The sequence below is a fragment of the Herpailurus yagouaroundi genome, unplaced genomic scaffold (genome assembly GCF_014898765.1).
Source record: "Herpailurus yagouaroundi ecotype Mexico unplaced genomic scaffold, PumYag 161, whole genome shotgun sequence".
In the NCBI taxonomy this organism is placed as follows: Eukaryota; Metazoa; Chordata; class Mammalia; order Carnivora; family Felidae; genus Herpailurus; species Herpailurus yagouaroundi.
The window spans coordinates 6,318,097-6,340,433 of NW_024412402.1; the positions used below are offsets into that span (position 1 = coordinate 6,318,097).

A 22,337-nucleotide genomic window follows, 5' to 3' on the forward strand; every position below is an offset into this window, starting at 1 on the left:
CGGCCTCGGGAAGCTGTCTGGAGCCCGCGCTCTGGGCGGTTTCCCACCTGGCAGTAGAGTCGCTTGGGAGTCCAGGCGCTGGAGGGGTTACCCGTCGTTTGCAGGGAGAGGCGGAGGCCGAGCGCCGTGGTCTGGCCAGAACTACCCAGACGGGCCAGACCCCCTCATCCCTGCTGCCCAGCACCCGCACACACCTGGGCGTGGGGAGTGAGTTTCCGCGTTGTCCCCTTTGCGGTTTTCTGGAGTTCAAACTAGAATTCCAATCTATTTGGTTAAGCCCGAGCCAGCTGCTCCTGACGGCGTATTAAGAACTCAGTGCCTCCCCCAATCTGAAATTGCATTTTCAACAGTTTGGTGGAAATCCTAACTACTAACCATGTTTCACATTATTCACGTGTTATCACTGACCGCCGTTTGGTTGGCACCCATTTGGCTGTCCCAAATCTCAGTAGAGGCCTGGTGTGGAAGAGCCCTTTTTTAGCGGTATGGTTATGCCATTTTCCTGATCTGGGCCTCTGGCAGTATCTTGGGTGTGAATTTGGTGTGGATCGTGGCCTTTCCCCCTGTGCTCCTGGCGTTGTTGCCCATGTGATTGTGATGTTTCACCTGCAGGCCTTTCTAGTCTGCCGATGAGCCCAGCTTGTGGCACCAGGAAACAGGTGCAGAACAGGAGCAGTTCCTGTCGGAGACCTGGCTACTCACAGGACCCGGGGCCATGACTGCTGCTGCTTTTCACCTGGAGACACAGAGGTTCCCCTTTCCCTGACAGGTAAACTGACAGAGTGATCAGAATCTTCCACGTGCAACAGGCGGACTGTGTGTGTGTGTCTGATGTTTGCAGGACTTTTATGGTTATGCCTTTGCCTTTTTTTTTTTTTCCCCATGAGTTCCACACCTGAGGCTCATGGCCTCAACCCTGGAGTCACGGCAAAACAAGTTGATTTCTCAGTATGATTTATTTACAGCTTCGCAAATTTCTAAGTTACCAGAAAGCTCTATTTCTGTGTGTCTTGACCATGTCTCTGAAACAACTCGTTTGTCTTTGCACATTCATTTTAGGAAATTGCTTGTTTAATGGGAGTAAATGGGGTGGAAAACCTGTAACTTATTCATGAACACTTCCTTGAAAAACTACCAGACACCTCCTATACTCGTGTTTCTGGGGGAAAAAAAAGTGTATACAGGCCATTTGGTAAATAATAGGCCCCTGAATTTTGATTGAGCATCTTTCTGCTGTGTGGATGTAAACAGAACTCCAGATCTAATAAATTCGATATAACCAGTTTGAGGGCTCTAGATTGACAAATCCTCTTCGCCTCCTTGTGTTTAACTACCACCTGATCTTGGACACGGTAGTCAGCTAGAGACACCCTGTCCAAACAGAGTATTTAATGAAGAGTCTGCGTCAGTGCTTGGCCATCAGTTGGCAAGTTTCATGGCGATCAAATATCAAAAATGGACATCATGGAACATGCGCTGTCACCACAGAAAATCTTTTCTTATTCCTTCTTGAAACCCATACGTGAGGGCTCCAGAATAATTACATTATTAGTTGATAATCCTTTCGAGAGTGTTCAGGAAAAAAAATGAGGGGCAATAGCAAGTAATTGACATATTTCAAAGGGGAATAATAGTTTTGGGGCTATTTTCCTGAAGGAGAAATTGAATTTTTTTTCTTTACCTGAAAACTGTTTGCCCCCATGCTAAGTTACTTTCTGTGAATCAATGGATTTATATTTCTGTTGGTGACTTACTTCAAACCCAAAATAGAATTTGTATTGTAATAAAATGATCCCATTTTGTGTTATTGAATACTTGTGTGGAGCTTGTGGAATAAAAGAATGAAGGGAACGTGTTAGGAAAAGAAAAAAGGAGAAAGACGGAAATGCATACTTCTATTTCTTCTCTGTTTCACTCTGTAAATAGTTTCTGCCACTGTTTTTGGAGCAACTGGAACTGAGAGCTGAAGGCTGAGGCTGATTGACAGGTATGACTGTTCTCTGAGCAGTGGATTCCTTTCCAGGAACAATCTAGTCAGAAATGTCCTTACAGGCCAGCTTCTTAGCAGTTAGGAAAATGGCCTTTCTCACTATTTTGGAAACAGTATGGATATTTCTGTTATAACCCCTAGATTAAATAATTAGATGAATTACAAGGTTAAATTATAGGTGTTCTGAAAGTGTCTCAGAAAAGGCTCTCTTTGGCTACTTGAAAAACGAATTTCTGGCCTTCCTGAAATGTGTATTGTAGGCAAATGTAGTTTGTTACCCATTCAGTAAGGTGAATGAGTTCATTTACATTTTCCAGGTATTTGGCCTTAGTATGCAAAATAACAACCTCGTATCTCCTTGTTTTTGTTTCTCTAGAAAACAAACACTAAAAAAGAAAAAAACATAAAACAAACATCTTAAATCTGTTTTCTTCAGAATTCATGAAAGCCTTTAACCTGTGGGATTCAATTTTCCTTTTATAAGAAGGTGAGTATAACTTTAGCTTCCAGATTGAGAGGTGATAATAAAGAACCAGAAATAAGCGTACTTCTGCAAACTTGATTTTTGACAAACCAGCATTGTAGACCAGTGGGCGTCAGATGGACTTTTCATAAATGGTACTCAGACAACTAGATATCCATATAAAAAATTAATTTTGGACTCTTAGCTTACATCATAAGTAGAAACCAGTTTTAGGTGGATTAAAGACTTTAAAAAAGCAAAATTAAAAAAATTTTAAACATCAATTTGGAGATTATACTTTGAGGATAGGAGAACTTCTTTAAATCAGATACAAAAGTACAAACCATAAAAGAAAAGTTGGTAACTTTAATTAATGCTAAAATTAAGAATTTCTCAGGGCGCCTGGGTGGCTCAGTCAGTTAAGGTTCCGGTTTCGGCTCAGGTCATGATCTCATGGTTCGTGGGTTCAAGCCTGGCGTCGGACTCTGTGCTGACAGCTCAAAGCCTGGAGCCAGATTCTGTGTCTCTGTCTCTCTCTTCTCCTCCCCCACTCACGCTCTGTCTCTCTCCCTGTCTCAAAAATAAATAAACATTAAAAAAAAGTTAACAAAAGATTAAGAATTTCTCTTCGTTAAAAGGTACCATGAAAAAAAAAATCCACAAACTGGGAGAAAATAATTGTAACAATGTAACTGATAACATATTAGTATCCAGAACAAAATTTCCAAACCTTGGCACTGTTAACATGTTGGGGCCAGATACCTCTTTGTTTTGAGGCCTGTGCAATGCACTGTAGGATGTTGTGGCATCATCTCTGGCCTCTCCCTACTGGATGCCAGTAGCTCTCTGCTGCCTACCTATGACCATCACAAATGTCTCCAGACCTTGCAAAACGTTCCCTAAGGGGCATATTCTCCAGTTGAGAACCAATGATCCAGACCAGGTGAAAAACCTTTACAAAAGAGACAGTGTAATAGAAGGAACAGCCAAACGCTGTGCAGATGCTGGATAGAAAAGGAAACCCAAGCAGTTGAAAAGATGCTTAAACTCACTGATAATGAGGAACACAGGAATTAAGACCACAAAGATGCCATGTCATGCATCCAGTTGGCAAAAATTTTTAAATACCACAATTACAAGTGTGGTCAAGAATGTGGAGCAATGGGAGAACACTTACACACTCGCTGGTAGTGTAAATTAGCACAGCCACTTTGGAAAAATTTGGCATCTAGTACTAAAATTTGAAGTTGTGTGTGCCTCACATTCAGCGTGTCCTAAGTATGTATCCTAGAACAATTCTTAGTGTTAGTTAGGATCTATGTGTAAGATGTTCTTAACACTTTTAATGGCAGATGAAGCAGGGGTCAACCTAAATATATCAACGGTAAAATTGATCAATTGTTTTGTGTTGTCATTCGATGGAACTTTATAGAACAGTTAAAATGAGTGAATTACAGCTATGCAATATCATGGATGAATCTTAGGAACATAGTACTGTAGGGGATCAAGCAAATCACAGAAGATGGCACATAATGTAATTCCATTTGTATGAATTACAAAAACCATCAAATAATATATCATCTAGGGAGATAAACATGGTTAAACTACAAATGAAAGCCTGAATATTATAAACACAAAATTTGAACTAGAAGCTCTGAAGGAAGGGATGGGAAGGGAAGGGACAGACAGGGGAAGGGAAGGGATAGGGAACGGGCATATAAAGGAATTTACAGGTACTCCTAATGTTCTGGTTTCATAAATCAAGTGGTATTTACATGAGGGTTCATTATATCATTTTACATAAATTTTATTAACTACTCAGTAATACAAAAGTTTAAAAGAACATTAAACTTAAAATGAAAAGCCTATCAATCCTTGCTCTAATGATGTTTCCGTGCCCTCAAAAAATATTGAGAAAAGTCTCTGTAGTTTGCAGGTTACCCTTTTGAATGCCGGCTGATGCATGAGGCAGAAATTTAACATTCTCTGAAATTAGGGTCCCCTGCGTGGCTCCGTCGGTTAAGCATCCCACTTCGGCTCACGTCATGATCTCGCGGTCTGTGAGTTCGAGCCCCGAGTCAGGCTCTGTGCTGGAGCTCACAGTGTGGAGCCTGCTTCAGATTCTGTGTCTCCCTCTCACGCTCTCTGCCCCTCCCCCGCTCACACTGTGTGTGTGTGTGTGTGTGTGTGTGTGTGTGTGTGTGTGTGTGTGTCTCTCTTAAAAAAATAGACATTAAAAAAATTCTCTGGAATTATAATTTGAACTATCACCAAGATAAATGAAAAATATTACCATTCCTTTTTATGCAGAGTGTGCCCCAAATCCATATTTTAGATGATGTCCAATGAGCTAGAAATTCTATTTTATAAAACATTTTCCTCTTTAGCTTCAAGATTTGGGGAAAGACTTCTGTGTCAAAGTTGTGGCCTCCTACAGAAACCGAAAATATCATTTAAGATAAAAACCAGAAAGCTACCCAGGAAAAAAAAAATAGAAGTTTGTATAATGCAGCAAGTACTAGAAGCATAAATTGTAACTTAAGGTGACTTAATGTTTTCACCCAGGGCCCCATTGAAGTGAAAAATCTTCCTCCTCAAAATACCAGAATTTGTTTTTACTGATCTGATAACTTGACCTTGGAAGAAAACAGAACATTTTTAGAGGAAGTAATAACTTCACTGAGCACTTATAGGCTAGGTGGTGTCCTGAGTGCTTTGCAAGTATGAACTAATCCTCATGAGACCCTACTAAATGCTGTTATTATTAATACCTCCTTTACAAGTGAAGAAACCATCACAGAAAGGTAAAGTACTTTGCCCAAGACTTTTCTCCTATAAAGACGGGAGCCATGATTCTAAGCTAAGCAGTCTAGCTCTCTTTCTATAGGCTGAGGTAAAATATAAGATTTTGGCTTAAAGAAACCCAGGAAAGATGAAGAAGAAACAGCCTGTAAAGATTTCTCGGAGGGGGTGTTACCTGAACTGAGTTGACAGAGAAAGCAGAGTAAGACAATGGGAGTCTTGGCAGGCCATTAAAGACTAGTTATAGGTGGAGTTAACCACAGGTCCCAGTTTGCCTGAGGCAATTACGGTTTACCCCCTGTTTTCCCCGGAATGATTTTTGGTAGCTTTTCCTTCCTCAAACTTCTAGGATTGGATGTTAAATTGTCTCGTCATCCTACTACGGAGCAGTTTATCTTGAAAGTAAGCAATTCCTAGAGAATCTCACCGTAGTATAACCCAAAGTCTTTCAGATATAACTAAAATGCAAATCTCTAGCCCTGTCTGATTAAGTATGTATCATTAATAAGAACTGGTTCATCTATTTCTAAAGAACATAGCCAGAGGGAGTAGAGGGCACCCCATTGAAGGTGGGTGGGATCACTGCCTGGAGACCCTTGCCCTTAAGGGACTGGGTAGCTTTTTCAGTTTTGTAAGCCATCCTCTGTGGCATTTAAGGCCTAGAGGTGCCTGAGAGCCATCCTGGAAGAGAAAGGAGACAACGTAGAGTTAAAAGGGGGTAAAATATTTGATGGTTTCTGCCAGAGGGGGGCAGAAGTTGAATGGGTTTTTGTTTTTGCTTTTGTGGGATTTTTTTCTTCCCATGAGAGAAGAGAGTTTTAGAATTTTATTTAGACCTGGAATGTTGAAGGGAACAACTTTAAAATTTGGAAACAGTGGTTTGTTGGAGTATTTATTGTCTCTTCCACTTCTCCAGAGTAACCAGAAAGTGAAAACCAAAGGAAGACAGTGTCCTGAATAGAGTGGACTCTTGAGCCATTTTTCTGAGGAGCCGCCACTCCATAGAGGGGACATCAGTTGTGTTCAGGAGGACAGGTACGTAGTGCGTGCTTTGGGCTGGCAGTTCAGAGAGCTGGTCTGTGCAAATCAAGATTCTCTAGTACCAAGGAGTAAAAAGATTTGGAAAAGTTACTTAGCTCGAAATTACTAGTCATGTTATTTGAAGTAGAGGATTCTCAAATTTGGTTCCCTTAACTTTATGAAAAGAGGAACAGTGATCCCCACAATTATTGTCATATGTTAAAGCTCATTAATTCATTGGCAAGACAAAGAGAATGGAATAGCAGCCAGACCAACACTCTGGCTTGGTCATGGAGAGCAGGTCCATGATCTGGTTGTGACCTCGCTGGGAGAACGTAATGAAAATACTTTCCGCATTATGAAGTGACACTTAAATAAGTTTTGATTTTTATAAAAAAATTTGCACTGCTCAAACTGAATAGGGTCAAGAGCCCCTTTCTGTCACTTTGTGGACATTACCAAGGAAGCCTGCCTGTTCAGAGCCAGTGCTAGAGGTTCCTGGTTGGGGAAGGAGCACTTATTGAAGCAAAAGTTTAACAAAAGTGATGTTTTTGTTTCTTTTCTTGTCTAGGAATTCATTCTTAGTATTTAACCATACTAGAAAAGCCATATATGGTGTATATTTTGGCTTCCCCCCCACCATGGACACACATTATTTGGGAATCTCTGTCTTGGTTATCATAAAGACTAAAAATCTGAAGCTTTGGTGTTATAAGCCCTTACCTTTTTTTTTTTTTTTAATTTAAATTCCCGTTAGTGTAGTGTTGGTTTCAGGAGTAGAGCCCATTCATCACTCCCATATAACACCCAGCACTCATCCCAACAAGTGCCCTCCTTAATGCCCATAACCCATTTAGCCCATCCCCCCCCACCGACCTCCCCTCCAGCAACCCTCAGTTTATTATCTGTACTTAAGAGTCTTTTATGGTTTGCCTTCCTCTCTGTTTTTATGTTATTTTTCCTTCCCTTCCCCTATGCTCATCTGTTTTGTTTCTTAAATTCCACATGTGCGTGAAATCATATGGTATTTGTCTTTCTCTGACTTAATTAATTTGCTTAGCATAATAATACTTTAGTTCCATCCATGTTGCAAATGGCAAAATTTTATTCTTTTTGATCACTGAGTAATATTCCATTGCATAGACGATAAAAAGCTTCTGCACAGCAAAGGAAACAATCAGTAGAACTAAAAGGCAACAGACAGAATGGGAGAAGATATCTGCAAAGGATATATTGGATAAAGCATTGGTATCCAAAATCTATAGAGAACATATCAAGCTCAACAACCCAAAACCACATAATCCGGTGAAGAAATGGGTGGAAGACATGAATAGATACTTTTCCAAAGAAGACATCCAGGTGGCCAACAGACACATGAAAAGATGCTTAACATCACTCATCATCAGAGAAATGTAAATCAAAGCCACCTCACACTGGTCACAGTGGCTAAACTGAACAACTCAGGAAACAACAGGTGTTGGCGAGGATGTGGAGAAAGGGGAACACTTTTGCGCTGTTGATGGGAATGCAAACTGGTGCAGCCACTCTGGAAAACAGTATGGAGGTTCCTCAAAGAATTAAAAATAGAACTATCCTATGACCCAGTAATTGCACTACTAGGTATTTATCCAAAGGATGGAAAAATGCTGATTCGAAGGGGCACATGTACCCCAATATTTATAGCAACACTATCAACAATAGTCAAATTATGGAAAGAGCCCAAATGTCCATTGAACGATGACTAAAGAAGATGTGGTATGTATATACAATGTAAGCCCTTATCTTGGTTTGTAACAGCTACTAGAACTCATTTTCCCTCTTATAAATGACAGACTGAAAATACTTTCATTTTTTTACAGAAGTTATGTAATTCATTGTTACTTGTAGTTCTTATTTATTTTTCTTCAGATTTGAAAACTTAGTAATTAATAATTGTGATTTTGATGATTACGTTCAGTCCATAACAAGTTATATTTATTTTCTTTTTATGTTGCTGAGATAGTATTGCCTTTTTTTGAGTTTATTTTAAGAGAGAAAAAGTTAGCATATGTGCATGCACAGGGAAGGAGCAGAGAGAGAGGAGAGAGAGAATCCAAAGCATGCTCCACACCATCAACATGGAGCTCGACATGGGACTTGAACTCGTGAACCATGAGATCATGACCTGAGCTGAAATCAAGAGTTCCACACCCACCTGACTAAGCCACCCAGGAACCTCTCTGTGTTGCTTTTTAAAATAAATTAATCAAGCGGCGCCTGGGTGGCTCAGCCCATTAAGTGTCCGACTTCAGCTCAGGTCATGATCTCACAGTTTGGGAGTTCGGGCCTCACATCGGGCTCTGTGCTGACAGCTCAGAGCCTGGAGCCTGCTTCGGATTCTCTGTCTCTCTCTCTCTCCCTGCCCCTCCCCTACTTGTGCACTCTCTCTCCATCTCTTTCTCAGATATAAACATTAAAAAAATTTTTTTTTAATTTATAAAATAAATTAATCAAGAATGTTGCTTTTGGTATGGAGGATTAAGATCTTAACAAATCTGCTGTCTAACAGATAACAGTTACAAAGTCTGGGCAAAATAAAAAGTACCTGAAGTATCTGGAGCTTGAATAGAGGTTTCAAAAGGGAGTCGTAACGTGGCAGAAAGGTCCAACAAAATACTGTGTGCCCCAGTATTTCAGCTTTACTCAGATAACGGACCATAGTCACAACATGACACACGGTGGTTGAAGTGCTAGTGGAAAACCAACCAGGCTTCTGGCCTGAGGAACCAAAAACTAGAGTTTAGGACAAACATGGCAACCCAAAAGAAAGGGAGGGAATTGTGAAGAGGAGAGAGGTAGAGAAAAAGATCCCCAGGTTTTTGTGCAGAGTCTAACCACGTCTCTGGCTGACCCTTCCACCAGCCGCAAAGCACCTCAAAAAGGACAGAAGAAATCAGATGAGCTTTGAGCTGTTGCCTGTGTCCAAAAGAGACAGTTTGCAGTTTGAGTCTCACCAAATTAATTCGCTGCCAAAGCACAAAAACATCGACATTCATTGGAGAAAGAGGTTACACACACACACACACACACACACACACACACACACCCTCTCCATCCTTTAGACAGAGAATTGAGAGTCTCGGTAAAACATAATATATAAGGGGGCACCTGGGTGGCTCAGTTGGTTAAACGTCTGACTTCAGGTCAGGTCATGATGTCACAGTTCATGGGTTCAAGCCCTGCGTCGGGCTCTGTGCTGACAGCTTGGAGCCTGGAGCCTGCTTCCGATTCTGTGTCTCCCTTTGTCTATATCCCAACCCTCCCTCTCTCTTGCTCTCTCTCTCTTTCTCAAAAAAATAAAAAAACATTAAAAACAAACATAATATGTAGGAATACAATCCCAAATTACTTGATATATAAAGAACCAGGAAAATATGACCACTTACCAAGAGAAAAGACAGGCCAGATGAAGATGTTAGAATCCATTAGACAAGAACATTAAAGTGTCTGTGATAACTAAGCTCCGTGAAGTAAAGAAAACCATACTTGTAGTAAGCAAAATGGAAGAACCTCCACAGATAATTATAAAACGTAATAACAAAATGAAAAAAAAATCAAGCTTAAACATTCAGTATTTGAAATGAAAAAGTCATTGACTTGGCTTTATAGTAGGGTACGTATTGTGTAAAGGAAGAACTCTCACACTGTCTTGTGGGGTGTATCTATTTAGATGTAACACATGACACACCGGAGCATGGTGATGGCAGGGGCCAGTAAATGGAACCAAATGATTGCATGGTAACTACATTTGATGGGAAAGTGCTGTAGTAACTTGAAAAGTAGACTGTGTGAACAACGTTTATTTTAATTTCTAGTATAACCACTAAAAAGAGTTGTGCAAAGAGTATAGCTAAAAAGCCAATAGGTAATCTTTATTAAAAACCAAAAAAATCCAGGGGTGCCTGGGTGACCTATTCGGTTAAGCATCCAACTTCAGCTCAGGTCATGATCTCGTGGTTTGTGAGTTTGAGACCTGTGTCAGGTTCTGTGCTGACAGCTTGGAGCCTGGAGCCTGCTTCACATTCTTTGTCGCCCATTCTGCTCTCCCTCGCTCGTGCTCTGTCTCTCTCTCTCTCTCTCTCTCTCCCTATTTAAAGAATAAATAAACATTTAAAATTTTTAAAAAGTTAAAATCCAAAAGTAGGCAGAAAAGGAGGAGTTTTTTAATTATTTATTTATTTTTTTTTTTAAATTTTTTTTTTAATGTTTTATTTATTTTTGAGACAGGGAGAGACAGAGCATGAACAGGGGAGGGTCAGAGAGAGGGAGACACAGAATCTGAAACAGGCTCCAGGCTCTGAGCTGTCAGCACAGAGCCCAACGTGGGGCTCGAACTCCCGGACTGCAAGATCATGACCTGAGCCGACGTCGGCCACTTAACCGACTGAGCCACCCAGGCGCCCCGGAGGAGTTTTTTTTAAAAAAGAATATAAAATACAAATAATAAAATGGGTAACTTAAATCCAGACGTATCAAAAACTACATTAAATATTAGTGGATCAAATATTCCAATTAAAAGGCAGAAATTAACAAAATGAAATGAAAAAGAAGACCCAAATATGCTACATGTAAGAGATATGCTTTAAATATAAACACACATGTAGGCTGAAAGCAAATAGATGGAAAGAGAAGACATACCATGTGCCATGGACTGAATGTTTGTTTCCACCCCCCCCCCATTCATATATTGAAATCTTAACCCCCAATTAGGAAGTGAGGCCTTCTGGGGGGTGATTAGGTCATGAAGGTGGAGCCCTCATGATGAAATTAATGCCCTTATTATATATTATGGCCCCAGAGAGTTCTCTAGTCCCCTTTCCATTATATGAGGATACAAGAAGCCAGCAACCTGCAACCCTGAAGAGGTCCCTCACCAGAACTTGATCATGCTTACACCCTGACCTTAGACTTCCAGCCCCGAGAATGGTGAGAAATAAGTTCCTGTTATTTTTAAGCCAACCAGTCTGTGGTATCCTGTTAAAGCATGTAAATAAGCATGGAAAGGCCACAGTGGTTATTAATATCAGACAAAACAGACCTGTGGCAAAGAGTATTATCAGAAACAGGGCCATTTTATAATGATGGATACATGGATTCATCAAGAAGACGTGATATTCATAAATGTGGGTCAATGTGTATGTGGCTAATAACAGAGCTCCTAAAATGCATGAAGCAAAAATTGAAAGAATAAAAAGAAGAAATGGACAATTCCACAATGGTAGTAGGAGGTTTTAACACCCCACAGGAAGTGGTACAACAAGAGACAGAAAAGAACCGCAAAAATATAACCCAAACAACACTATCTACCACCTTGATCTAATTGTTATTCATGGAATGTTACATCCAATGATGTCAGACTGCACCTTCCTTTCAGTACACATGGTGCTTTTACAACAAATCATATGCTAACCCACAAAACAGCTCTCAATCAAAATAAGATTATTGAAATCATCAAATATGTTCTTTTACCACAACAAAATTAAATTGCAAGTCAAGAACAGTACAGATGGTCCCCAACTTTTGAAGATCCCACTTACAATTTTTCAACCTCACAATGGTGCAAAAGTGATACACATTCATTAGAAACCACTATGAATTTTGAATTTTGATCTTTTCCTGAGCTGTTGCTGTACAGTATGGTTCTCTGTTGTGACACTGGGCAGCAGCTTTGTGCCACCGTGCCCAGTCAGCCACGTGGTCGCCAGGGTCGACGATTGATCCACCTACAACCATTCTATACCCATGCAACCATTCTGGTTTCGGGTTTTCACTTTCAGTATAGTATTGAGTAAATTATATGAGAGATTAAACTTTATTATAAAATAGGCTTTGCGCTAGATGAATTTCTCCCACTGTAGGCTAATGTAAGTGTTGTGAGCCCAGCTAAGGTCAGGTAGGCTAAGCTATTTTGTTTGGTAAGTTAGGTGTATTAAATGCATTTTCTGCTTGATGATATTTTCGGCTTATGATGGGTTCATGGGGATGTAACCTCATCATAAGTCGAGGAAGATCATACAATATCTAGAAAGACATCCCAAATTTTAAAATAAACAACTTACTTCTAAATAATCTGTGGGGCAAGAAAAATCACGAGGTTAGAAAATATTTAAGACAGAAAAGTAATGAATATACAATATATCAAAATTTGTGTAATGCCCCTAACCTAGTGCTTAGAGAAAATGCATAGTTTTATTTTGTTTTATTTAAGTATAATAGACACACAATGTTACATTAGTTTCATATGTACAACATAGTGATACAAAAAGTTTATATGTTATGCTGTGTTCACAAGTGTGGCTACTGGTCTGTCCTGATACATCCTGATACATTGCTATTACAATACCATTGACTATGTTCCTTATGCTGTGCCTTTTATTCTGGTGGCTTATTCACTCCATAACTGGAAGCCTGTATCTCCCACTCCTCTTCACCTATTTTGCCCGACCCCCAAACCCACCCATCTGGCAACCATCAGTTCTCTGTATTTACAAGTCTGATTCTGAAATGGCTACATACTGTATGATTCTAACTATATGACATTCTAGAAAAGGTAGACCTTTATAACATTGAAATTCTTTATTGGTTTTGGGGCTCCTAGGTCGTTCAGTTGGTTGAGCATCCAACTTTGGCTCAGGTCATGATCTCAGGGTTCATGGGTTCGAGTCCTGCATCAGGCTCTTTGCTGACAGCTCAGAGCCTGGAGCCTGCTGCAGATTCTGTGTCTCCCTCTCTCTCTGCCCCTCCCCCATTCACACTCTGTCACTTTCTCTCAAAAAATAAATAAACACTAAAAAAATTTTTAAATTCATCTCTTATTTTTTTAATGTTTATTTTTGAGGGAGGGAGGGGGAGAGAAAGAGAGAGAGAGAGAGAGAGAGAATGCATGGGGGAGGGGCAGAGACAGAGAGAGGGAGACACAGAATTGGAAGCAGGCTCCAGGCTCTGAGCTGTCAGCACAGAGCCCGACATGGGGCTCGAACCCACAAACCGTGAGATCATGACCTGAGCTGAAGTCGGACGCTCAACTAACAGAGCCACCCAGACGCCCTTATATGGTTTTTAATAATACTTTTTATAACATTTCAGAAGTTATATTCAGAGCCAAGGCTTTCTTTATTTCCACTCTTAGGGAGAAAGAGAAACTACCTCTTCAAACATCACTGAATCACTGGGAAACTTGGGTGCTCCTGGGACCAAGAGTTTGGAGAAGGAAGAGTAAGGAAGTAAGCAAAGAGGAATTTGTTGACAGTTGCAAGCAAAGTAGAAATAGATTAGATGAATTGGTGTTGGGGAACCTGGAGAGGAATGTTTAGAGCAAAGAAGACAAGAGGCATGAATAGAGGCATGGCATGACTTTCAAGCTGTGGAAACGTGAACAGTAAAGTACGACGGACAATAGGTTGGATGGATGTTCCCTGGAGCTGCAGGTGCAGTGGCTGCCACAAGGCGGTGCTCTGACTACATCTACTTTGGCTTCCACTGTGCTTTTCATTTTCCCACTCCTCTCTCCTCTTTAAGGGCTCTAACTAGAGGTCTGTCACACTCCAGCCATAGTCAGCCAGCCTGTTATTAGTGCCAAGCCATCCTCCTGGAGCAATGACAGTGTAAATTTCAGCAGTGGCAGAAAGGGGACAAATACAGCTGTTGTGCATTTTAGAATAATTGCCACAGACCATTTAGAGATAGCTTTATAATAACGGCACTTATACAGACTTATACAATATTTCCCTTTTCTGTTTTATTCCTCCCTCAACACTTTGCAACATGAATGTGTTAATCCGCTCATCTTGTGAGTCTAGAATTATCTGCTCCCTAATTTTCTTTTCTTTTACTTCATTTCATGTGTTTATGTTTAAAGCGACTGGCCTTTCTTTGGGCAATTAGGATGGTTCAGGTAGAAACCTGTGTTCTGTCTGCTCCCCAGTTTTACAAAAGGAGGCTTGCAGTCCCAGGGAAGATACCATTCGGCCTTTTCCTACCTTATTCCTTCTGCTGGGAGTTCCACTCTTCCTGCCCTCGCCTTTTCCCAACACAAATGCTATTTGTGAAACCCCTCTTCTCACCCCACCCCAAGTCTGGCTCCTCTTTTTGCTTCCATTGTCCCGAGTTCACTTACCAGCTAGCTAGTGTTTATCTCATTGTGTGCTCAGTGTTTCTTATCTATCACCTCTATTCCAAGTTCCTTGAACTTTCTTTATATTCCCCAGTGTCCACCACAACTCCCACATAGTGAGCACATGGATGGCTGGATAAATAAAACAGGCTCCAGCAGGTCAAAGCCCTTGCCCCATCTTGAGTCCGCAGCAGAGTTGGAAATATCCAGAAATTTAGACCCGAACCAGAATATCTTACTGGCTGCTGTGGTTGACCGTGGTCTCTCCACAGAAAAGTTCTAAATGGGCCTAAAGGGAGAAGCCCTGGGTCCTGCAGTGCGCCACAGATCCAGAGATGCCCAGAGCTGGCACAGCAAGACTTCAAGGCCCATAATGTGTGCAGAAGGCCTGGACGATGCAGATTACTAAGACCACCTGCCTTACATGGCAGTTGAAGCAGCGTCCTGGAACCGATGTCCTCAGAGGCATGACAAGAAGCAGCAAACCATGTGATCCCATGTTCCTCTAGTTTTTTTTGGGGGGGGCTGGGGGACGGACATCTCTCTCCAGGTGACTGTGAGACCCCTGAATTTTAGCACCCTCTGAGAGAATCAAAGAGGCATGAACTCCCCGTGTCTGGATCCAGTGTGTATCCTTTGCATGGCTTGCTGGCTGGCTCTGGACCAAACCCGCCAAAAGCGATCTTGCTCTGAACCCGAGTCATCGTTCCCGCCCATCCTTTCTGAGATGGTGGAGGAAGGACAGCATATTGGGTATGGTTGTGAAAAACCTCATCCCTTTTGGTGTGTCCTCTTTCTTGCGTAAACCAAACTTCTTTTCTGCCCGTCTGTTAATTCTTCCCTCCCTCTCTTTGTTCCATCCTCCTTATGTATTTAATGAGTACTCACTAGGTGCCAAGCTCTGTGCTGGAGAAACAAAGATGAATTAGGTACAGTGCTCTACCTTCAAAGAATCCACAGGATTCTGGAAGAGACAGGAAGGTCACAATAATACTTGCATAAATGCCATAATGTAGGAGGTATCTGTGAGACCCTGGAAGTTCAAGGGAGTGGGCCATAGCACACTAGCAGGTGTTTGGTAGCCAGCTGGTGGGAGGAGCGCTGACTGGTAGTGTTTGCCGATGTCCAACGTCTGTGTGGCAGACATTCCCATCATGGCTGCTCTCAAGCTACTAACCTGATGTCACTGAACAGAGTTGGGAAGGGATGTACACAGTTGGCCCTTTTGATGCAGTAAGAGCCATTTCTAGTATACCACCATGACTTCCCCCTCTAAGGCCCTGAGCAGAGAACCCATTCAAGCTGTACCTGGGTTTCTGACTTACAGAACCATGAGCTCACAAACGAGTTTGGTTTTAAGCTGCTAAGTGTGTAGGGATTTGTTTTGTTGCCATAGAAAACTAAACAGAGCCTATTATACCCTTTTTACAGATGTGAAAACTGAAGCTTAAAAACAGTAAGCAATTTGACCACGGCCATGAGCATCTAGCAAGTGATGGGGCTGGGAGGGCAACTGAGATGTGTCAGATTCCAAAGCCTGGGAAACTTACTCCTGTGTTCCATGACTTCCCATAGAAAACCATGTCACATAGCCAGGAAGGGCCAGGGTCATGGGGGATACTATTCCTCTGTTCCTTCGTCCGTTCGTTCGTTCATTCGTTCATTTATTCATTCATTCATTTTTAAGGACCAGGAGAAAATGTGCGTCGTTATTAAAAATGAAATTCTGAGCCAGAAGAAAATCAAATGTTGAGTGCGGCTTTGTACTTGAAGTGGTGTCCCAGTGGTTACCTTGATATTTATTTCAGAGGATAATGCTATAGAGTAAAAGAAGTTTCACATGGGACTGTACTCATTAAATATTTGATTTCGGCTAGAGTGTCCATTTCTACTTTTCTGCTCCAGCCTGACCAGATGTGCTCAGAAAATGTGGTTTCCCCTGAATATGTACATCTGTCAAAATTCCTGTCAATGTTAGCACAACTGCCAAGAGAGTGAACAAAGAGAGTTAGTGATTAACTTCAAAGAATTTTGTTGGAGAGGAATAAAGATATTTAAGGTCTGTTTTGTGAACTAATTGCATTTGCATATTTATGGGATTTACTGATATAGCAGTAATTAAAAACTATTTAGTAGTCTTAAAGGACACATAACTCAGTTGCTGTTTGCATAATAAACACTTCTTATTATGTTTGCATAATAAAACCTCTCCCCCTCCTCCTTCCAAAAGACACTGGTCCAGCTAAGAGGTGTTGTATCTTACTTGGAAATAGTGGAGAGACAAAGTGCAAGGGCTCCTGGGAATGTGGCGATGGGACTTCTGAGAGAAATACATCTCTAGGTAGCCTCTTAGTGACAGGCCTGACCCTAGACTGCATTCAAGAAACAACAGATTCAAACCTCAGATTACTAAGTCTTTTTCTTAGCTGATATTTTAAGAAGGCTGAATGCTTAGCTTCTGACAATTCCATTTTTTTCGTTTTAATACACTGATCTGCTTGAAAGGCCTGAACGGGGTTCACCTCACATTCATCCTTCCTAAATAGCTTAGAGGGGTGTGGTGAGATCTTTGAGTAATGGATAAAAAGTACTGTATTAATGAGTGAGAAGAGACCATTTTCCTGAAAAATTTCATGAAAAATTAAATTTTCATGAAAAAAAAAAAAAGAACAGGGAAGAGATACCAAATCTAAAGGCACCAAGTAAACAAACTAAATCCAGACAGGACAGTAAGATTGGAAAAACAAATATCTGAGCCATTTGGTGATACAGAGCAAGGCGATCAAGGAAAGATGGGGAAGCGTCTGTGTACAAACTATTTTGAAAACAAGTCAGTCACACAAAACCGTTCCCATCTTGGCAGAATTCATCAGCCAATAAAGAGCTGTAATGGGCAGGATCACCAGACTGTTGTTAAATTAGCTAATGAAGGTTGTAATGTACCTGTATTACACATCATTAGCAGTGGCCTTCCAGTAACAGATGGGTACATGAGGAAGTCAGAAGAAAAGGGAGGGGAAAGCATATCCCAGAAGGTCTGACTTACCATGGCTTGCTAAAATAAAATGTGTGGCAAGAATGTAATGCCGATCATCATCGCGATTAAACCTTTGCATAAAGGGAAGCTTCTGTGTCGCCTTCCCATAAAAAGTGCCAGGTACATAGATGTGTCTGTCTGCAGCTTGCTTTTCTCCTCATGGAAAGTTCTGGGACTTTGGTGGCCAGATCAGTCTTTGGTGATCGGATCTCTTGATAAAGCCCCATTTATCTGGCCATCCTCTTTCAAGGATGTTTCTAAACTTTCCATAAGTTTGTATCAAATTTTTACTACCAGGTTACATTTCTTTTTTTTTTTTTTCTGAAATATTTTCAAATACACAGCAAGACTGGGAGAATAGTAAAATGAATCCCGCCCCCAACCGTTTGAGAGTAGTTTGCCAACATGATGCTCTGTCGCCTGTGAGTGCTTAGAATGTGATTCTTACGAACAAGAACATTACATGATCTCAATTCCATCAAAATCGGGAGTCTCTAGGCCCCCACCTTGGGTTTTGCGAAGTCTCCCCAAGATGTTCTTTGTAACAAAAGGATCCAATCCAGAGTCACACATTGCACCGAGTTGTCATGTCTCCTTAATCGGCTTTATGGGGCTCCGTCTTTCCTCAGCTTCCCTAACCTTGACACTTTTGAAGATTATAAGCTGTTTTGTAGAGTGTCCCACAGTATGGGGTTATCTGGTGTCTCCTTCCAGATAGATCCAAGTTTTGAATTTTTGGCAGGATGATCACAGAAGTGCAGCTGTGTCTTCTCAGTCCCTCCTATCTCATGGCACACAACTCCTGTGATTGGTAACGTTAATTTTCATCATTTGATTAACGTGTTGTCTGCCAGATTTCTCCACAGAAAGTTTTTTGTTTTTGTTTTTGTTTTTTACTCATTCTGATTAATAAGTATGTTGTGTAAGTGTCCTGTTTTTCATCAAACTTTCGCCAGCTAGGTTTTATCAGCCACTGATGTTTTTTGAGTGAATTATGACTATGAAGATTCTGACATTCCTTCTACATGTGTTAGTTGGCATTCTAACTTAAGGAAAAGTCTTCATTTCATTCATTTAAGTCAGCATGGACTTGTGGATTCATTTTTTTTTTAATTTTTTAATGTTTATTTTTGAGAGAGAGAGAGAGAGAGAGAGAGAGAGAGAGAGAGAGAGAATGAGCGGGGGAGGGGCAGAGAGAGAGGGAGACAAAGAATCTGAAGCAGGCTCCAGGCTCCGAGCTGTCAGCACAGAGCCTGACGGGCTCAAACCTGCCGATCACAAGATCATGACCTGAGCTGAAGTCAGACGCTTAACTGACTGAGCCTCTCAAGCACCCTGTGGATTTGTATTTTATTTTGGGAGATCCTTCAACTAACTATGCCCTTTTAACATGTCTCTATCATTCTTTTATTTTTTAATTATTTTTTAATGTTTATTTTTGAGCGAGAGAGGGAGACGCAGAATCTGAAACAGCTCCAGGCTCTGAGCTGTCAGCACAGAGCCCGACACGGGGCTCGAACCCACAAACCACGAGATCATGACCTGAGCCCAAGACGGATGCTCAACTGACTGAGCCATCCAGGTGCCCCTCCTTGTCATTCTTTTAGCACTTCTTCACTTTGTGACGCAACAAGATGTTCTTGGGTCTTCTCACACATCCCCTGTTCAGCTCCATGTCTTCCTTTTAGGTAAGTGTGTTATTTAGAAACTAAGATCTGGGTGTCGGGTATACTCATTGCTACTGGGGTGTCTTGGCTCCCAGACTCACCAGTGGACAGAGCTTGGGATACAAGTATGTATTAACATCTGTACACACACATTGACATCTGTGTTTATTTTTATATGTAGCCACATGTATTGAAAACCACAAATTCACACTGATGCCTCCAAAACCAACTCAATGCCTCAGGGTTCATCCTAGTTTCCTCCCTTTCCATATTTGTAACTCCTGTCACCAATAGTAGGAAGTCAGTCAGGCTACGTTTTATTGGTAGATGAAAATTAAGGAGACAGCTTCATAGATTGTAAACAAAGGGACTAGATAAATTAGCAGAACAGGGATCAGGTATGTATTTCTCCCCTCGGTTTGCTCTGTGAAACTCATCTCAATCCTATGCCTCTACAATCCCACTCGTATTAAAAAGCAGATAGATGTTGGAAATGGTATGAAATTCAGTTTTTGTTTCTAGAGCATCTAGGGGTCTACCAGTGGCAGATAGAATCATATGGAATTAGGTCTCTTTTTCCTTCATAATGAAGAGTATGGGTGCTCAGTGAAAAGATGTAAGAAAAAATTTATCACATGATGTCCAGCTTTCGTAGCCCTCATCTTCAATCAGCCTAGAAGGATCCTCTCATACATGGTTTACTTTCTGGATTGTATACTCAGTGACAATTTAAGAAGCACCCATTTATCAAACACCAACTTTTCTTTTAATTAAAGGAGCTCAGGAAAGACAGAGTGCACTTTCCCCACTGTATTGTTAGCAGCTGTTCTTGGTTAGACAATAACAGGGTTCCATTAGCTTTGTGTGATTCAAGAGTCCAATAGCCATTGTCAAATGCTGAAGATGCTCCTGCATAAGTCTGGTTTAGAACAGCTATTTAGGTCTCAATTATTAATGAAATTAGTGTCCTGAATGTCAGCAAGATCATCGCCTTAGGTAAAGGCTGTAAAGGAAACCATATTAGTGTGGAATGTCCCCTCCTTAGGGGCTCCTCTTAGATTACATTTTTCACTTAGCTATCTCTTGTCAGGGAAATTGAAATGTTGGCCACGATCTGATGCTGGGGCAGAACCAAATGGAGAAGTTAAGGGGTATTGCTGTGGCATCAATTCTGAAACATTGTGTGGTGCTGGCGTCGCCTTTGGTCCTGTTCAATGTTTACAAAATAGCACCGGCGAGGACAGCATAAACTGGCAAACAGCAAAGAACGGAGTGAAGAGAGGCCCCTTTGGGAAAAATTGAGTGGTATTCCGTCCCGTAGGCAAGTTTACGTTTCTTCTCTGGGATGTGCCTGGGAACAACGGCAGGTGCAATAGCTCCTCTGTGGCCCTTCATCCTGGTGGCTGCCTCAGGTGGGTCCTTGTAATGATTTTATTTTAGGCATTGAGTATTAACTCTTAGAAGCGAGAGATGATATTTGTCTACATTGTGCTGTATAACTCTTTTCAAGTGTTTGTTTTTATTTATCATCTGTACAACGCCTAGTCCTCTGAAGCTACATGGAGACCTACGATGATAGATCTATATATGTATACGTATATCTACATCTGTATCTTTATCTACATGTATACATACACACAGAGGCACACAGTGGGGCTTTGTACAGGCAGCTGGAAATATGCTCTGAAATGTTAAAACTGTTTGATAAACCCCTGTTTCTCTAGAAATCAGGCTTTCTTGGCAGCAATTTACATTGATAGTCTGGGGCATTCTTTTTCAGATTTGCTTTTATGTCTGAATAATACATTTTTATTATCCAAAATGGTCTTGGCTTCATTGTAAGCTTTTAGTAGACCACAGAAAGAGTCTCTTGGATACAGCATGGCTATAGATGCCCGGATGTCATTTTGATATTAAGGGTTTCATCCAGCTGTACAAAGTCTGTATAGATAATGAGTATATCTCAAAAGACAAGCACTATGAACTTGCGTGTTTTAAGTGTACAGTTCCCCTTAAAATGCTTTAGAAACTAAAATATTTTTCCATATTTCTGGAACTGAACTACACTTTTATGGTTCCAGTATTAACAGCACTGAATTGGGCCATTAGAGTTCAGATACAATGGATTCTTAAAGACACATACACATCAAGCAGATCACTTAGGCTGGTGTTTCCCAACACCCCACTTTTTTGAGGGGTCTTGTGGAACTCACATCTAAGAATTTCCATGTTTTAAAATATAACTGGAAGTGGAATCTGTCATTTATGGCAATGAGGAAGGAATTTGGTAGCAAAGCAGCTGGAAATGAGTTTTTCTTGGGTAGAGAAGAAAAATAGCCACTTAGCCTTAAAGTATAAAAATCCTGAATGTTGAACTTCAAGGATAAAATCATTATTTAATTATAAAAATGAAAATAGGAAATTTCATTAAATGCCAGATGAGTTTCTTAGCAGAAAATAATTGTAAACATTAAGCTAAGTAAGATAGAAGGATAAAGGGTAAGGAAAAGAAAGAAATTGTTCTTAACGATATCTCTTTCTAATGTTTAGTATTACGCTTGATTTTTGTTCTAAATGTGACAGAAAATGTGTTTTAATGGTGTCTAGTAATCCGTACTTGACTATATATATTTTTTCAACGTTTATTTATTTTTGGGACAGAGAGAGACAGAGCATGAACGGGGGAGGGGCAGAGAGAGAGGGAGACACAGAATCGGAAACAGGCTCCAGGCTCCGAGCCATCAGCCCAGAGCCTGACGCGGGGCTCGAACTCACGGACCGCGAGATCGTGACCTGGCTGAAGTCGGACGCTTAACCGACTGCGCCACCCAGGCGCCCCCGTACTTGACTATAAATCATACTGGGAACATGTGTTGCAGAAAAATCTGCCCTTTGGAATCTTTGCTGGGTTAATATCAAGATGATTTGTAAATGCAAGAGCACTGAACCAACCACCAATTCAAGGCCACTGCCTGGAGGTAATGTGTGCTGGGGTGAGAGGCCCAGGTTAGGAGACCTGTTTGGTTCCTACTCCACTACTCACCAGCCATGTAACTCTGAAGAAGCCAATTAGTCTCTTAGAGATTCAGTTTTCCTGTAAGTTAAATGTTTCTCTTGTATATTTGTGAAAATCTAATAAGATAACATTGTGAAATTGTAGGGTGCAATGCAAATGTAAGATACTTTTGACCTACACACACACACAC

General features: G+C 41.0%; 1 protein-coding gene and 1 long non-coding RNA gene across 8 annotated transcripts in view; one reads left to right on the top strand and one right to left on the bottom strand.

Annotated features, from left to right (window-relative positions):
- USP28 (ubiquitin specific peptidase 28) overlaps positions 1-394 on the bottom strand; it is a 67,661-nt gene extending 67,267 nt beyond the window's left edge. For both annotated transcript variants that reach the window (XM_040483059.1, XM_040483063.1), the window contains exon 1: positions 376-394. In XM_040483059.1, coding sequence (XP_040338993.1) covers positions 376-378 — 3 coding nt within the window. In that variant the 5' untranslated portion in view covers positions 379-394. The remainder of the gene's footprint in view (positions 1-375) is intronic.
- The window catches only part of LOC121035408 (uncharacterized), a 39,800-nt gene continuing 17,469 nt past the window's right edge, over positions 7-22,337 (top strand). For 2 of the 6 annotated variants that reach the window (XR_005792866.1, XR_005792868.1), the window contains exons 1-5: positions 7-769; positions 1,927-1,987; positions 6,172-6,290; positions 20,453-20,543; positions 22,011-22,124. This is a non-coding gene — a long non-coding RNA (uncharacterized LOC121035408). Of the gene's footprint in view, positions 770-1,926; positions 1,988-6,171; positions 6,291-13,443; positions 16,505-20,452; positions 20,544-22,010; positions 22,125-22,337 lie in introns of those variants that run through there. The other 4 variants (XR_005792865.1, XR_005792867.1, XR_005792864.1 and 1 more) reach the window with 4 other exon arrangements.